At 62.0% G+C, this 16,649-nt stretch overlaps 2 protein-coding genes and 1 long non-coding RNA gene across 3 annotated transcripts in view; 1 reads left to right on the plus strand and 2 right to left on the minus strand.

Moving 5' to 3' along the window:
* The window catches only part of EIF3K (eukaryotic translation initiation factor 3 subunit K), a 114,474-nt gene that overhangs the window by 73,052 nt on the left and 24,773 nt on the right, over nt 1-16,649 (plus strand). The gene's annotated exons all lie outside the window — the stretch shown is intronic.
* Nucleotides 5,749-7,381, minus strand: LOC116822438 (uncharacterized). Its single transcript, XR_004373152.2, has 3 exons — nt 7,346-7,381; nt 6,235-6,258; nt 5,749-5,797 (listed from the first exon to the last, which is right to left on the minus strand). It is a non-coding gene; the product is annotated as an uncharacterized LOC116822438 (long non-coding RNA).
* LOC116822435 (mitogen-activated protein kinase kinase kinase kinase 1) overlaps nt 8,175-16,649 on the minus strand; it is a 25,753-nt gene continuing 17,278 nt past the window's right edge. Inside the window, exons 3-12 of the mRNA XM_075070499.1 lie at nt 16,242-16,306; nt 14,911-14,966; nt 14,627-14,687; nt 12,660-12,732; nt 11,086-11,217; nt 10,200-10,262; nt 9,660-9,741; nt 9,418-9,534; nt 9,188-9,266; nt 8,175-8,219 (exon numbers count right to left, since the gene is read on the minus strand). Of these exons, the coding sequence (XP_074926600.1) occupies nt 8,191-8,219; nt 9,188-9,266; nt 9,418-9,534; nt 9,660-9,741; nt 10,200-10,262; nt 11,086-11,217; nt 12,660-12,732; nt 14,627-14,687; nt 14,911-14,966; nt 16,242-16,306 (757 nt within the window). The 3' untranslated portion in view covers nt 8,175-8,190. The remainder of the gene's footprint in view (nt 8,220-9,187; nt 9,267-9,417; nt 9,535-9,659; nt 9,742-10,199; nt 10,263-11,085; nt 11,218-12,659; nt 12,733-14,626; nt 14,688-14,910; nt 14,967-16,241; nt 16,307-16,649) is intronic.

Genomic DNA, 16,649 nt, shown 5'->3' on the forward strand with positions numbered 1-16,649 from the left:
GCCACTTTTCCCCACAACCTGTGTTGACACAGATGTCACCTAAATCCCCTTGTCTCCAACACCTATCAGCTGGTCATCGGTATGCAGAGGAGGGGCCCAGGACATCAGTTGCTAGGAGACAGAGTGCCCGGCAGTTTAGGGGCACTGGCCCTTCCTTGTAGCAATCACAGCACCCTTATCCAACCACCTAGATACTAAGAAACTGCACAGGGGACATGAGGCATCACACAGTGTTCAAGAGCAAACATTAAGAACATTCCCAGTTCGTCACATGGGCAGTTAACGCTGTGGGAGGGGAGGAGGGGCAGAGGCTGTTTGGCCCGGTAGAGCAGCCGAATAGCATAGAGAGGGAGGGGAGGAAGGCATGGCGCATGATAATGATCCTACCTGTGGAAGCGGGAGGGCAGGAGAGCTAGTACTGGACTTATGGGAGGGCGGAGGGCAGTAGGCCCTGGGGGGGAATGGTCGAGGAGCAGGGGGCAGTAATGGCCCTGTATTTGGGCGAAGTGGAAAAGAGGAAGAGGGCCCGGGAAGAGCTCGTGTCGCCCGTTGGGAGGCGGGGGAGCATGGGAGACTTCTACTGAGGTCGCCTACCCGGCGGGGGCAGAGGACTAGACGCGCTGAACTCCAGTTCACTCTCTGGCGAGGTCTTATAAACCAGAAAACAGAGCCGCCCTCTTCTTGGTCTTACATGTGCTACCCAATCAGGTCAGACGTTACTCATCGTCGATCTCGGTGAGCCGGGGGGTGATAAGCCCGAAGCCCCCGCTCAGCGGCGTGTGCTACTCCACAACGCTGCGTGTGGCTCGGACATGCTGTTCAGGGCTGGGTCGGGGTAGTCAGGGGCTGCGGTTCAAGATGGTGATGGGAGCTAAAGCCGCACAGCTGCGGGTTGGGTGTACGCCAAGGGGCTGTGGGTCGGGAAGTGTAAGGGCCACTGGCAGGGTGGGGAGCCCAGGCCTGGGAACAGGGGCTGCAGGGTGGTGAAGTGCAGAGGGTCAACACCTATGTGGCTACAGTCTAGGGGGGCATCCTCATCCAGAAGGGCTAGCCTCGCTGACCACCCTACCCTCTCCTACATGTATAACCCTTTATAATTTTAAATTATAGCTGAGTGGAAAGACCCCCCCAGCTGTACTGCCCACAGCCCTGACAGTCCTGTATCAGAGCAGAGTAAGAGGGAGGCGAAGTCGCCCCGGAGGGCAACATACTGAGAGCCCTCCACCTGGCTGCTGGCCTTATTCAGGTACTTTCGCGGTACCCAGGGAAGGGCGGGGGGTGTCAGATACCATGGGATGCAAACCCTGCCTTTCCAAGTGGGGGGCTGGGCTAGGACCCCGATGTGGGAAGAGGTCACCCCAGGTTCAGAGAGGGCTACAAGGTAAGATTCCGAGGATAGGAAAATCCTGCAATCAATTGAAGGAGAATCAAAGAGCTGGCTGTTCAGCCTGGCCAAAAGCCAAGTGGCGGCAGGGGGGATGTGCTTGCTCTAGTATGTAAAGTATATCAGGGGGATTAACGTATGGAGGGAGAGGACACTTATTGTAAGGCTTGAGTACTAATTAGAGACAGAAGGTCAAATGGGTACCAAACTGGACACGTAGGAAGTTCAGACTTGGAAATTAGACGAGGTTTCTAAGCATTAGAGGAGTGAAGTCTGGAAACAGCACTGTCTCCCAGGGGAAGCAGTGGGGGCAAAAGACTTTATCTGGCTTTAAGAACTAAGCTTGATAAGTATATGGAGGGGATGATATATGATGGGAGTAGTTTAAGTTGGGCATTGATCTATGGCATATCAGCAGGTAAGTCTGCCTCATGGTCTGTATGAAGGAATGTTCGAGTGGGATGGGAATGAGTTACTCGCAGAGATCTTTCCTGGGTGCTGGCTGGTGAATGTCTTGCCCCACATGCTCAGGTTATGCTGACGCTCATCCCTATTTTGGGGTCAGGAGGGATTTTATCCTCCAGGTGCAGATTGGGCAAGAGGCTCTGGAGGTTTTTCGCTCCTCTGCAAGCGTGGGGCAATGGCCCCCATCACTGCTGGTGGACTTCTCTGCAGCTTAAGAGGAATCTACAACAACCATCCTTAACTTTGAAGAGCTTCTAGTAACTCGACCATGGGTTAGGGTTTTTTATAGAAGTGGATGGGTAGGGTTTGTGTGCCTGCCTTAGAGCAGGTGAGACAGATGATCATATGTTGGTTCCTTCTGACCATGAGATCCTCTGAGACGATCAGGTTAGTTGTTTCCTCAGGTCATGCAATAAGGCCAACTCCCAAGCCCCAGCCCCGTCCTATGAGCAGGTGAGACACCCTGGTGCCGCTCCCGGTGCCAGCGCTCGTCCCACCAGGGGCCCTCAGGCTCCCCCCTCATGCCAACTGCCAGCTCATGCTCTGCAGAGGAAAATGCCACCTTACCATGAAGAATCCCGATACCCATTGAAGGGCTGACCAGGCCGCATGTGTGGGGAGTAAATGGCCCCTGGCCTTGGGCCGCCCTGCTAGCAGACCGCTCCCTGTGGCCAACCAGCCCCCTGGATCCCCCGTTCCACACTAAGCACACGCCTTTCACCCACAACACCTCCTGCCCCCCCGAGCTGCCCCAAAGAATCCCCCTGCTCCTCTCCCGCAACTGCCAAGGACCCTCATGTGCCCCCTGGACACCCTCTGTGCACCCCAAAACTTCAAAAGACCCGCCAACTCCCGACCCGTGAACAACTGCCTCTACCCCACGCCCCCATAGCTCGTCCCCACAGAGGCAGCCCAACCTTCGAGCCCTGACCCCGGAGTGCTCCCACGCAGCACAGCCCCACACCTACCTGACATCCCCTCCAACCCCAGAACCACGTACGCTTCAAGCAGGCGTGCCAGATTAACCGACGCCTCGCCTCTACGCCCTCCCTCTGCCCCCAGCCCTGGAACGCCGGAGCCCGGCACTCCCGCCACTTCATGAGAAGCAATGTGTGGCCGAGCGACCGTGCACATGGCCAGCCGTGCCCGACGCCCCAGACTCTCCGCCCGCCTCCACGCTGCTCCACGGGACCGCATGGTGCTACACGTGCCTGGAGCCACGTGTCCTGCCAGGAAGCGCAGAGTTCATGCTGGTGGAAGTAGACTCTCGCGGGGTGAATGGGGGGGTGGGGTGGGAGTGGAGTGAGGTGGGGGCGTGGGGTGGCAGGTAGAGGGAGATGGGGTGGGGATGAGGCGGCGGGTGCAGAAGAGGTGGGGGTTGGTAGGGGAGCTGGGGGTGTGGGTAAGGGGAAGGGTGAGGGTGAAGGGGCTGGGGCAGTGGGAGTGAGGTGAAGGTAGTGAGGGCTGGGGTAGTGAGTAAGGGGTGGGGGGGTGAGGGCTTGGGGTTGGCAGGTAGGGGAGGTGGGGGGCTGTGGGGTGGCGAATAAGGGGTGGGTGAGGTGAGGACAGTTGGGGGGCGGGAAGGGTGGAGGACTGGGGCTGTCTCGGCTTGGGGGCGCCCTACTCTTCCCCCGTGCTCCTGCACCCCCCCACGAGAGGTGACCTTGGACCATCAGCTACAGGCCCCAGGGGTCCACCTGTGCCTCCTCTCACTGGGCACCTTCCCCCCCCAGCACTTTTGACTCCCGCTGGCCCACCCCCTACCTACCGCCTTCCCCTCCCGAGAAAAAAAAATTTGGCCCTTGGGTTGGCGCCGGGGGACGAGTACCCGGCCGTGTGCATCGGGTGAAGCCCGGCCCCTCGCACCGCCCGACCTGGTCCACTTCCACACCATCAACCCCTCAACTCCTCACCTCTCTGGTTTCACTTCACAACCGGCGCGGTAAGAGGGCGCTGCGGGGGCCGGGCTGTGTTGGGGGGGTCTGATTCGGGGGCCAGGCTGTGTTGGGTCGGGGCGGCTGTAGGGTGCCATGTTGCAGGGGTGGGGGACACAGGGGCGGTGGGGAGGGGCTGTGTGTCAGCCTGGGGGGGGCTGGGCTGATGGGGGGTGGGCCTGGTGTGGGCTGTAGGTGCATGTGCCAGGGGTGGGGACGACACGGGGTGTGGGGCTGTGTGTCAGCCTGTCACTGACTGGAGCCACCCTGAATATGGACATTGGACTATAACCTATGGGACTATTTCTAAAAGGACTTTTGGTAACTACAAACTCATCTCTGCTCTGTATCCGGACCTCAAGAACTGAATTCAAGTCTGTCTAGTGATCTTTTAACCAACACTCTCGCTCTCTTCTTTTATAATACATTTTAGCTGAGTTAAAAAGAATTGGCTGTAGCGTGTATTTTGGGTAAGATCTAAGTTATAATTGGACCTGGGTGTGTGGCTGATCCTTTGGGATTGGAAGAACCTTTTCTTTATATGATGAGATAAGATTTTCAGTAATCAGCATCATATCTGACGTGCGTGTCTGGACAGAGGCCTGAGGCTGGGCACTTTAAGGGAACTCTGTTGTTTGGACTCTGAGTAACCAGTGAGCTGCTACAGAAGCTGTTCTGTGCTGGCTGGTGAACTAAGTATTGGAATATCCACCCGTGTTTGGGGTTGGTTTGCCTCGTTTTGTTTGCAGTTCACCCTAATTGAGTGACCTCAGCCGGCACCCACAGGCAGCACTGTCACAGGGGGATACCAGGCTGGCAGGGTGGGTGGATCTGATGGAGGGGGCTACAGGCTGCTTGCGGGGTGGCTGTGATGGGGGGCTATGGGCTGGCTGGGCGGGTGGGTGTGATGGGAGCAGGTGACACATGGCCAGAAAGGGTTAAACATCCTGGAGAATAAATAAGCCTCACAAGACGTTTGTGTTTTTGTGTATTTACACATGTAGGAGTCGGGCTGACGATGTAACCACCTGTCCCTGGCTAGGCTGGATTCTGATCACTCAGCACTCACAAGAGCATCCTGGCGTTTAAATGAATTGTAAACAGGGGCTATCTCAGTATCCAGCTCTCCCTGAAATGTTCTGTGAATGGTGGAGAAATAAGCAAATGGCCGAATGTTAACAGGACCGGTGACGGACCTCCTGCCAAGTAAGCCGGATTGTCCCCGCGGCAATCCCAGCTTGTCAAAGGGCAGGAAATTGTATAACAGATCCTTGGGTCCTGATTCTGTCACCTAGGATCTGCTTAGGCTTCATCAGGGGACGTTTGAGTATGCAGTTACGCTGGTACTGCCCTGAATGTGAGATTCGGACATTGACCTTGGAACTCTACCTCAACGAACTCTTTGCGGCAACGAGCTCAGCATCTCTGCAGCTCAATGGATTGAACTCGTCCGTAGGGATATTGACCCTTTAACCAGTACTCGCTCTGTGTTGGTTTTTAATGAAGTTTAGTTTCGTTAAGAAGAATTGGCTGTAGCGTGGATTTGGGTAAATCTGGAATATTCAGTAACCCTGGAGGGGATGTGCCCGATCCCTTGGGATTGGCAGAACCTTTACTTTTATACGGTGAATAAGATTTTCCCATAAATCATCATATTTGACGTGGGTACCTGGATGGAGGCCTGAGGCTGCGTCGCTTTGAGGGAACTGCGTTGTCTGCACTGCCGAGTAACCAGCAAGGTAATAAAGAAGCTACAGGCTGGCAGGGGTGGATCTGATGGGGGGGCTAGGGCTGGCTGGGCCCATGGATCTGATGGGCACCGGGCTGGGGGGTGGGTTTGACTCAGGAACTACAGGCTGGCTAGGGGGTGGGTCTGAAAGGGGAGAGTGGACAAGCTTTCCATTGCTTCAGCCCTGGTATATCCTATGCAGCCTCCCCCCTCAGCGCCCCCCAGTGAGCACTTACCTTGGGGGGCAGTGGGGGTGGCACGTCAGCGTCGGCTGGCAGCATGGGCCTGGGGGCAGAGCACAGCAGTCAGCACTGATCCCCCTGGGAACTCCCCCATGGTAGCCCAGACCATTGACCCGAGGCTGCCCCCCACACCTAGCACAGGGAGACCTCAGATCCCCAGCCCCCCGGGGACTCTGGGCCTCATGCCCTGGCCAGGAGCTCCCTGTGCTGGGGGGCCAGGCCCCATTGCCAGGGTCCTCTGCACCCTCCTAGGACCTCCCCGGAACTGGGCATGACCCCCGGTTCCCCCACTACCTACATGCCCCAGCCCCCCATGACCTGGCCCAGCTCACGTCTCTGGCGGTGGCTCGTGGGGCATCAGGCAATGCCAGCTCGGGGGGCACTCGGCCCAGGCCACGTGCCGCTCTGTGAGCCAGGACAGGTGACAGAGCCCCCCAGCCCCACCCTCCAGTGCCTGATGCCGGGTGTGAGGGCACGTACCTGGCTGGGTCACAGCTGCTGGGGCTACATGGCAGGACCGAGGGGGAAAGAGAGAGATCATGAGCCACTGACCTGACCCCATGTGGGATCCCGGGGGTGGGGCAAAGCCGCCGGCTGCAGGGGAGATGGGGGGTACGGCAGGGCCACAGGGGGGCAGGGGCAATGAGGGGACAGGGCAGAGCCACCGCCTGTAGGGGGGGCAGACGCCCACCCCCATGGCTGCCAAGGCTACGCATGGTGCAGCCCAGGCTAGGATGGTTCTGTCCTCCAAAAGGCTGCCAGGAAGAATGGTGGACTCCATCTCAACCCTGGTGCTTTTCCGTTTAGAAGGAGGGGTGGGGACCCAGAGGGACAGAAGATCCCCGCCTGGTCCCAAAGCTTTACAAGGGGGTGGAGCAGAACAAGGGGGGCGGCCAGTCATGAGAAAACCCCTAATTACCACAAGGGCTGTCCGGGGGGAAGGGATGGGCCCAGGCTAGGGAGGCATCTAGTCTGTGAAAACAGCTGACTGGAGCGTTGCTGAGGGTGAGATTTACCTGAACTCAGTTTCTTAATGTGTGTTTTGTTTTACTTTGCTCGGTGACTGACCTTGTTCTGTCTGGGATTCCTTGGAACCACTTTTCACGCTTAGTGAAATCACTTTTATGTATTAATTAACCCAGAGTAAGTGATTAATCCCCGGGGGAGCAAACAGCTGGGCATAGCTCTCGATCAGTGTTACCGAGGACGGACAATGTACGAGTTTACCCCGTATAAGCAAACGGATCCCTTTGGGGTTTGGCTCCCACTGGGAGCTGGGTGTCTGGGTGCTGGAGACGGTAACCTGCTGAGTGGTTTTCAGTTTAGCCTGCAGCTTTGGGGGCGAGGACCAGACCTGGGTCTGTGCTGCAGCAGGCTGGCGTGTGGGGCTCAGCCAGGCAGGGTTCTGGAGTCCCAGGCTGGCAGGGGAAACGGGCTCAGGGGTAATTTCAGCACGTCGGGTGACAGTGCCAAGGGGGTCTCTGTGACCCAACCCGTCACAGTTCTGTCCTCCCAAAAACCTTGGGGGGGTCCCCTTGGGGGGGAGGGTGTCCCTGCAGCTGGACAAGCCTGGGGTGGGGGAGGCACCTACATGTCCACGTCGTCGAGTCGTTGTCTGAGTCCGATAGGTGACCCTGCGAAGGAGCCAGAGCCAGAGTCTGAGTCTGGCATGCTGGTAGCCGGGACAGGCCCCAGGGCACCTGGAGCAGCAGCCAGGAACAGGTCCTGACCAAAGCCGTCCGTCTCCTCTCTCCCCCAGAACGGGACCCTGGCCTGCCGTCTCCCCCCTCCAGCCAGCGGGGCCCCTGCCGGCCCGTCTCCCCCTCCCCAGCGGGGCCCTGGCTGGCCCGTCTCCCCCTCCCCAGAGGGGGCCCCTGGCCGGGCCCCGTCTGCCCCTCCCCCAGTGGGACCTGGGCCGGCCGTTGCCCAACACCCCCAGAAGGGCCCCTGGCCAGTCTGTCCCCCTCCTCTCTCTAGCGGCCCCGAGCCGTCCCTTCTTACCCCCGCCCGCAGCAAGTTCCCTGGTCCAACATCCCCTCGCGCCGCGCGAGGCCCCTGGGCTGGCTCACCCGGGGCACTTACCTGGCAGTGCCCGTGGAGCCGAGGTCTAGCGGCAATCTGCCTGGGCGTGGGAGACGGGAGAGGCAGGGTGAGGCTGGATTCATGCCAGCCCGCCCCAGCAGATACATCCCCGCCCACGCCGGCCATTCAGTTCAGACCTGGCACTCTGCCCGGCACAGGTTCCCAGCCACGCCCTGCACCAGGGGCAGGGGGAGAATGGGGGTTGCTGGGGGACATGGTGGGTGGGAAGGCCGCGACGGACACCCTGCAGAGGTGCCAGGGAAGGAGGCTTTCCCTGGAGCACCCGCTGGAGGGCTGGCACGTGGGGGGCCGGGACACGGCAGCACCTACCACGTGCACGGGCGTCGGCTTCCTTCACTGGGTCCTGATCTTGATGGGCATGCCTGGAACGAGACGGTGGCTGAGACCGGACGCATGGCGCAGCTCATGACGCCGAACCACAGCCTGCGGGTGACGGGGCGGCTCCCGGCGCATCCAGCTCCCCGCCCCATGGCGCTGCCAGCAGACCGGGGACCCCACACTGCTGGGAGGGCATGGTGGGTCTTGGAGCAAGGCGAGGGACATCCGGGTTCACCGGAGGGGCGGGCAGGGGTCCCAGCAAGGGGAACACACAGGGGGCACAGTGGGGTCCAGGTGGGGAGTCTCAGGAGCAGGGGGCACAGTGGGGGAAAGGGTACATGGGAGGGAAGGGCAGGGCCCGTAGGGAGAGGACACAGCAGGATTCCAGACAGGGTGGGGTACAGCAGGGGGAACATGTGGGGGACACAAGAGGGTTCTGCAGGGGAAGCCCCAGTGGCGGGGGTCATGGGCGGGGGGGGTTCGCCAGAGGGGAGGCCCCACAGTGAGGGTCAGCGGGTGGGGAGGGGCACAGTGGGACTCCCAGAGGGCGAGGAGGGGCACGTAGGGTCCAGCCTGAGGGGCAGGGGCAACAGTTGGGGGTCCCAGCAGGGGGAGGCACAACAGTGGGGTGTCCAGCGGGGCAAGCGGAAGAGCACATGCAGGGGTTCCGCTGGCGGGGGGGCACGGGCGGGGTCCCACTGGGGGAGGGGGGAGCACCGCGGGGCGTCCTGGCTGGGGAGAGGGGCAAATGGCAGGGGGAGGCGCACAGTGGGCGTCGCAGCGGGAGTGGGCCCAGCGGGGCAGTGAGGGGCACAGCAGGTCCTGGCTGGGGGGAGGGGCACGACGGGGGTCCCAGCGGGGCAGGGAGTGGCACGGTAGGGGTCCCGGCTGGGGGGGGTGCACAGTGGGGGTCCCAGCGGGGCAGTGAGGGGCACAGCAGGGGTCCCGGCTGGGGGGGAGCACAGTGGGGGTCCCGGCAGGGGGATGCCCGGCAAGCTCCGGGGGAACGTACGGTTGATGTCGGAGTTGCTGCGCTCGGCCGGGGCGTGCCGGTGCGTGGAGTGGATCCGCTGGGGCACCGGGGGTGGCAGCTGGGAAGACAGGGTGGGGTTAAGTGGGGGGGGGGTCCCACCAGCACGGCTCCACGGCCCCCCCTCGGTCTGTGAGCATGGCGGGGACAGGCTGCAGGGGCAGGGCCAGCTGGGAGCCGTGGGTCCCCCCCCAGCCCCCGGCCCGTCTCACCTCGGCCTCTTCCTCCTCCGGCTCGCAGCAGCGCGGCAGCTTGTCTGGGTTCCGCAGCTTCTCCAGCAGCTCCTGCGTCAGGCTCCGGCTCAGGCCCGGCTGGGCCACAAACTGGTGCTGGGGAGGGAGGAACGGGGGCAGGTTGGGGGACAGCCGACTTTCACCACCCCCCAGGACTGGCTGGGCACACCAAGATGGGCAGCCCCCTGGACACGGCCTGCCCCCGCCCGCTCCCTACTCACGCTCAGCATCTTGGCAGCACTCGGCCGCTTCTTGGGGTTCTTGGTCAGCGTCACCTTCACGAAGTTGTGGAAGGCCGGAGTCCTGGGGGGACACAACCAGGAAGCCAAGGGCCTTGGCAGGGAGGCCAGGCCCAGGGATGGGGCCACCCCCACCTTTACAGAGGGGAAACTGAGGCACAGAGAGGCGACCCAGCCTGACCCAGGTCACACAGCAAAGCCATGGCAGAGCCAGAGAGAGAACCCAGGAGTCCTGGCTTGCACACCACACCCACTCTAACCAGTAGACCACACTCTCTTCCCAGAGCTAGGCTAGAACCCAGAAGTCCTGGCTCCCAGCTTTCCCTGCAACCCACCAAGCCCCAGCAGAACCTGATCCTAGGACCCTGGAACCAGGATCGCCCCGGCAGCTCCCACTCTTGGCAGGGGGCCGCCCCTCCCTGGCTCTAATCAGCTCCCGCCCCTCCCTGGGGGGTCCCCCCAACATTGGCCGCTGGGGGTCACAAAGGGGCTCGGGTCTGTCCTGTGACCAGCACCACTCACCACTTTGCCTTGTCTTTTAGCTTCGGCGGCTGGTAGCCGCTCTTGGACATCAGGAACAGCACCCTGCGGGGACACAAGGGGGCGCCAGACCCAGGCGCAGGGGGTGGGGTTCATTAACCGGTGGGACTCCCTGCTGCAGGGCGGGGGGCAGCCATTCACGGGTCAGGAAGGGCAAGCGGGGTGCTGCAGGCTGCAAGGGGAGGGAGAGGCAGCCAGCGCTGGAGTCGGGAGGCCGGGTAGATGGGCCCGTTCCAATGCGCTGAGGCCCTGGGCAGATCAGGGATGGGAGGTGGATCAGGGACGGACAGATGGATGCAGTGTGCCCTTCCCCCCACCCGTGCCCCAGAAGCTCCACTCCAGGCCGGTTTCTAGCTCAGATTCGGCTCCCGCACCCCCCAGCTGGGGCCCTGCGGGCGGGGAGAGCCCTGGGCGGGGGTAGGATCCAGATGCCGCATGAAAGGGCAGCCTGTAGGCACCATGCCATGTGGGGCACTGAGTGATTATCGTGCTCTGATCTTATCTGGGATTCCTAGAAACCTCCTCAGCCTCTGTGCAGAGTGAGGGGGAAACCGCGCAGCCGCCAGGCTCTGTGGGGCGGGGGCGAGCTCGTTCCCTCCGGCAGCCTCCTGGCTTCACCCTCTGCAAGCCCAACTCCCAGCGAGAACCGGCCGCCCGGACTCCTGGGTCCCTCAGCTCTGCCCAGCCGCAGCCCTGATCCTCCTCCGTGCCAGCCGCCCCGCTCTGCCCCCCCACACCTGCCAGTCCCTCCCTGCGCCCCGCAGCCATCGCAGGCCCTGTGTGATGCCCTGGGAGCTGGTCCCGGGAGGCGGGTTCGGAATGGGGAAGGGGCGAGGCTCCCCCATGGCAGACCCCCCCGGGCACTCACCGCAGGGGGTGGACGTAGAACATGGGGGGCTGCAGCTCGGCCAGCTCCACCGCCGTGATGCCCACGGACCAGATGTCGCACAGCTCATTGTAGCCGCCTTTCAGCTCCACCGCTGCCACCTCGGGCGCCATCCTGGCACGGGGAGAGAGCGCGGGGAAGGGGTGGAGGTGGGCAGGCTGGCTGGGGGGGGCTGCCCCTGGCGAGGCCGGGGGGCAGGTCTGGGGATGGGCAGCCTGATGGAGGCACTGGGGGCCAGGGGACATTTCTATCGTGTCCTCCCCCTTAGCCCAGAATCGCCCCTGAAACTGGCCCTGGCGGCTGACGTCAGGCCGGCCCAGCATGCACACGGACAACGCCAGACAGGCCTTGTGGCCCCGCACACACCTGGGACACACACAGCGTCCCCCCCCCACACACACCCGGGACACATACAGCGTGCCCCCCACACACACACCTGGGACACACACAGCGTGCCCCCCACACACACACATGGGACACATACAGCGTGCCCCACACACATACACACACCCGGGACACACACAGCATCCCCCCCACACACACACACCCGGGACACATACAGCGTGCCCCCCACACACACACCTGGGACACACACAGCGTGCCCCACACACACCACACTGGACACAACACGCGTGCCCCCACACACACGACGGGACACAATACAGCGTGCCCCCACACACACACACACCTGGGAACACCACAGCGTCCCCCCCCACACACACACACCGGGACACATACAGCGCGCCCCACACACACCCCTGGGACACACACAGCGTGCCCCACACACACACACACCTGGGACACACACAGCATGCCCCCCACACACACACACTGGGACACACACAATGTGCCCCCACACACACACACCTGGGACACCACACAGCGTGCCCCCCCCCACACACACCTGGACACACACAGCGTGCCCCCCTCCACACACACACGCTGGACACACACAGCGTGCCCCCCCATACACACACACCTGGACACACACAGGCGTGCCCCCCCACACACACATGGAACACATACAGCGTGTCCCCCCCCACACACACACCTGGGACACACACACAGCATGCCCCTCCACACACACCTGGGACACACACAGCGTGCCCACACATGCACACACACTGGACAGAACACACACAGTGTCCCCCCACCCACCCACCATACAGCTGGGACAGACACATCATGTCCTCCACACACACCTGGACATACACCCTGTGGCCCGCACACACACACCTGGGACACACATGACACGCACACCTGGGAGATACACCGTGCCCCCCCACACACCTGGACACACATTGACACACTCCTGGACTCACACCATGCCCCCCCCAACCCACACCTGGGACACACATGAACACACAGACATCTGGGACACACACGAACACACACACCTGGGACACATACCGTGCCCCCCCGCCCCCGACAATCCATGCCCGTTGCTCCGCGTGGCAGACACACGCAGGCCAGAGCTCGGCCCCTGCGCGGCACCGGGAGCCTCTCCCCACCCAAGCAGGCGGGGTGAGCCAAGCGCACGGCCCGCCCACGGGTACCAGTAGGGGGTGCCGATGAAGGACATCCTGCGGGCGAAGGTGGCGCTGATCTGGGCCGAGATCCCAAAATCCGCTGGAGGGAGGAAAGGAAAGCTTCGATTGGCTCAGGTGGGATTGGACACTGCCTCCCCACAAGCCGCTGCCTCCTCAGCCCTGTCCCAGTGCACCCCCAAACACCCCAGGATCCTCAGCGCCTCATACACCCCAGCGCAACCACCTGCGTCCCCCCAACTGCCCTAACCATGCCGCATAGATCTCCCACCTGCCCACAGCCACGCCCCAGAGCCTCCCTGGGAAGAGCCGGTAGGTGCCAAGCTGGGACATCACTCACCGAGTTTCAGTTCTCCGTGTCATTGATGAGGTGGTTGGGCTCCCTGTGGGGAAGGAACAGAGAAAGGCTGAAGAGGCTGGGCCGTGGCGCAGGGGAAGGTCCCCAGGGGCTGCAGAAATGGTTTAACCCCCTTGGAGGTGGCGGGTTCGGCACTGACTCAGTCAGACTTGCCAGGCTGCGATTTCCAGGGGGGCCGGCACCGTCACGGCACTGACCATTCCCGTGGGGCAAATCACAGCCGGAGCCAGCTCATGCTAGTAAACGCTACGCCACGCAACGCCCGCGCCCTGTATGACGATGCTAACACATTTACAGCACATGCCCCAGCCCCAATGACATGTACACACTACGGCACTTAGCCCAGCCCGCGAGACATGTGTTAAATGCTTACAGAAACACACCCCAGCCCCGGTGACATGTGGTAACATGCTATGGCCACATGCCCCAGCCCCAGAGACATACTAACATGCTACAGCCACATGCCCCAGCCCCAGTGACATGTGGTAACACACTATGGCCACATGCCCCAGCCCCAGAGACATGCGTTAACATGCTACAGAAACACACCCCAGCCCCGGTGACATGTGGTAACATGCTATGGCCACATGCCCCAGCCCCAGAGACATGCTAACATGCTACAGCCACACGCTCCAGCCCCGGTGACATGTGGTAACACGCTACGGCCACATGCCCAGGCCCGGAGACATGCTAACATGCTACAGCCACACGCCCCAGCCCCGGTGACATGTGGTAACACGCTACGACCTACATTATCAGTATATTGGATTTAGTCCAGGCTCCTGGGGGTGCTGAAGGGACAGAATTTGAGCGATCCCAGGTCCTGTCTCTAGCTGATGTTCTTTTTCGCGCCTGTCTCTGCAGCGTGGGAGTCTGCCAGCTGCCTGGTCTATTTCACTTTCTGTTTATAGTCAGTTTCACTCCGGGCTCAGCCCTCCCTGCTGTGTGTGTGTGGGGGGGTCCCCATGAATAACCCAGAAGGGCTCCAGTTTCCTATTTATTCGGTTTGAGAGCCCCAGGCCCCAGACCCCAGCTTGAAAAGCTGGCCGTAGGCTAAGCCGAGCACATCTCTGCAGCCCGGTCCCCCCGCCTGGTGGATTTTCTCCCGTGGGAGGTCTGGCTCTCCCAGGCTGGGCGGTGGGATGGGCCACGCTCTAGATCCCCAAGGAAAGGGCTGCCCGGAGCCGCCCCGGCCCACACTTGGCTCCTTCGTTGATGCCCATCTCTTGGTATCGCCAAGCGGGCCCCTGCATCTCTGCCACTTCACCACAGCAGCCCTGGCATCTACCTCCCTTGCCAACCAGCCTCCTTCCAGCCACAGTCTACAGACCCACTCTCCACCTGCCTGCTCTCTCAGCTACTGCCGCTCTCGAAAGCTCGGCTCTCTCGCCAATAGCCGCCGGTCCAGTACAAGGCACTGACTGTCCAGCCGTGCCTCTCTCGTACCCTGGGACTGACAGCTACCCCAGCACTGCATCTACCCCAGCACTGCCTCTACCCCAGCACTGCATCGGCTATCAACCTCCCCACAGTCTATCCTTCCAGCCACGGACCCAGCCAGGCCTCCTCCGGCCGCTCCCAGATCCAGGGAACCAGCCCCAGCCCATCAGCCCCCAGCCTGACCTCCTCACCTTGATGTCTCTATGGATCTTGCCTTGGATGTGAAGATAAGACAGACCCTAAAAACACAAACGAGAATGGGGTGTTTAGCTCCAGGGGCTTTAGCCTGGCCTGAGCGGCCCCTGCCCAGCCTCCATTTGGTCACCGTTGTTAGAGGGTTAAAGCCAGGGTTAATGGGCAAATGCCAGCGGGAGCCACCCCCTGGAAGGCCTCTGAGACCCCCCCCGGAGAGCTGAGCTGCCCCAGGTTGGAGGCCAGCGTGAGGGGGCTTCCCGCACTCACCTGCAACGTTTCTCTGCAGACGTAGGCGATTTGCTGCTCTGACAGGGGGCCGGTGACTGTAATGGAAAATGGATGTGGTTTATTATCAGGTGTCGTATGGTAGTGCCCTACTAAAGCCCATCATCATACTGGATGCTGCCCAGACCCCACCCAAGATTGGGGCCCCGTCGCGCCATGCACCACCCAGAGCCCACCCAAGATCGAGGCCAGTAGTGCTGGGCGCCACCCAGACCCCACCCAAGATTGGGGCCTCGTCGCACCGGGTGCTGCTCAGACCCCACCCAAGACCAGGGCCACGTCACGTCAGGCGCTGCCCAGACCCTGCCCAAGATCAGGCCCCGTTGTGCCGGGAGCTGCCCAGACCCTGCCCGAGATCAGGGCCCCATTGTGCCGGGAGCTGCCCAGACACCACCAGAGATTGGGGCCATGTCGTGTTGGGCGCCGCCCAGACCCCACCTGAGATCAGGGCCCCGTTGTGCCAGGAGCTGCCCAGACCCTGCCCAAGATCAGGGCCCTGTCACGCCAGGCGCCGCCCAGACCCCACCTGAGAATGGGGCCCCACACATCAGGCGCTGCCCAGACCCTGCCCAAGATCAGGCCCCGTTGTGCCGGGAGCTGCCCAGACCCTGCCCAAGATCAGGGCCCCATTGTGCTGGGTGCCGCCCAGACCCTGCCCGAGATTGGGGGCTCATCGTGCGGGGAACTGCACAGACCATGGCGTGCCCCTCCCACCAGGCACAGCAGCAATTTCAGCTGCTTTTGGTTCTGCATTTTGGAGCAGCTGGTGACCCCGGCACAGGAGGCTGCTGCTGCTCCGAGCCAGCAGCGCAGGGCTCACTTCCTTTTCCACATGGCCCAGAGCACAAGCTGCAGGCTTTGAGAGCAGCCGTTCACCTGAGAGCACAGGCAGGGTTCAGGGGTTAGAGCACAGGGATGGATGTTAGGGAGGCAGGACTGGTGGCCTGTCCCTGGCTCTGGGAGGGGAGTGGGGTCTAATGGGTTAGACCTGAGGGGCTGGGAATAAGGATTCCTGGGTTCTATACCTAAGTCTGCCATGACTTACTGTGGGAACTGGGTAAGACCTGTCCCATTTCTGTGCCTCAGTTTCCCCTTCTGTGCAACAGGGGTAATTGTACTCTTCTAGCCAGCAGGGCACAGACGGGCTATTGACGGGAATGGGGCTTCCTGCGGCCTGGCTGGCAGGAGCCTGGTAAGCAGGGGATGAGGCTACGGTGCCCCGTTCTCCCACCAGCGCTGTGCTGTGGGTGCACAGGGAGCAGTTTGCTGGTCCCATGAAGGTGCGGCGCAGTGCCCACCCGGTGCCACCTTACCGTGGTAAATGTCCTGCAGAGATCCGGCCCCGCAGAACTCCATGCAGATCCACAGCTTGTTCAACCTACCGGGCCACAGAGACGGAGGGTTAATGGAGCAGGGCCTGGGGCAGAGGAGGGCAGCGGGGCCAGGGCCTTCGTGTCCTGGGCCAAGGGGCTCCCACAACCCACCACAGGCCCTGGGGGTGGGGACTATGCACCTGCCCCAGGACCCACCTGGCAACTCCAGAGGCAGGAAAGACAGAAAAGGAGGGGAAGCTGTGGGGGGGCTCCAGATGGGGAGGAGTGAGAGCGGGAAGGGGGAGGGAGCCAGGGAGAGATAGGAGAGGGAAAGCTGTAGGGGGCAGTGGGGAGAGATGGGGAAGCCAGGGGAGGCAGTGGGGAGAGATGGGGCAGCTGGGGGGCAGT

The sequence above is a fragment of the Chelonoidis abingdonii genome, chromosome 11 (genome assembly GCF_003597395.2).
Source record: "Chelonoidis abingdonii isolate Lonesome George chromosome 11, CheloAbing_2.0, whole genome shotgun sequence".
NCBI lineage: Eukaryota > Metazoa > Chordata > Testudines > Testudinidae > Chelonoidis > Chelonoidis abingdonii.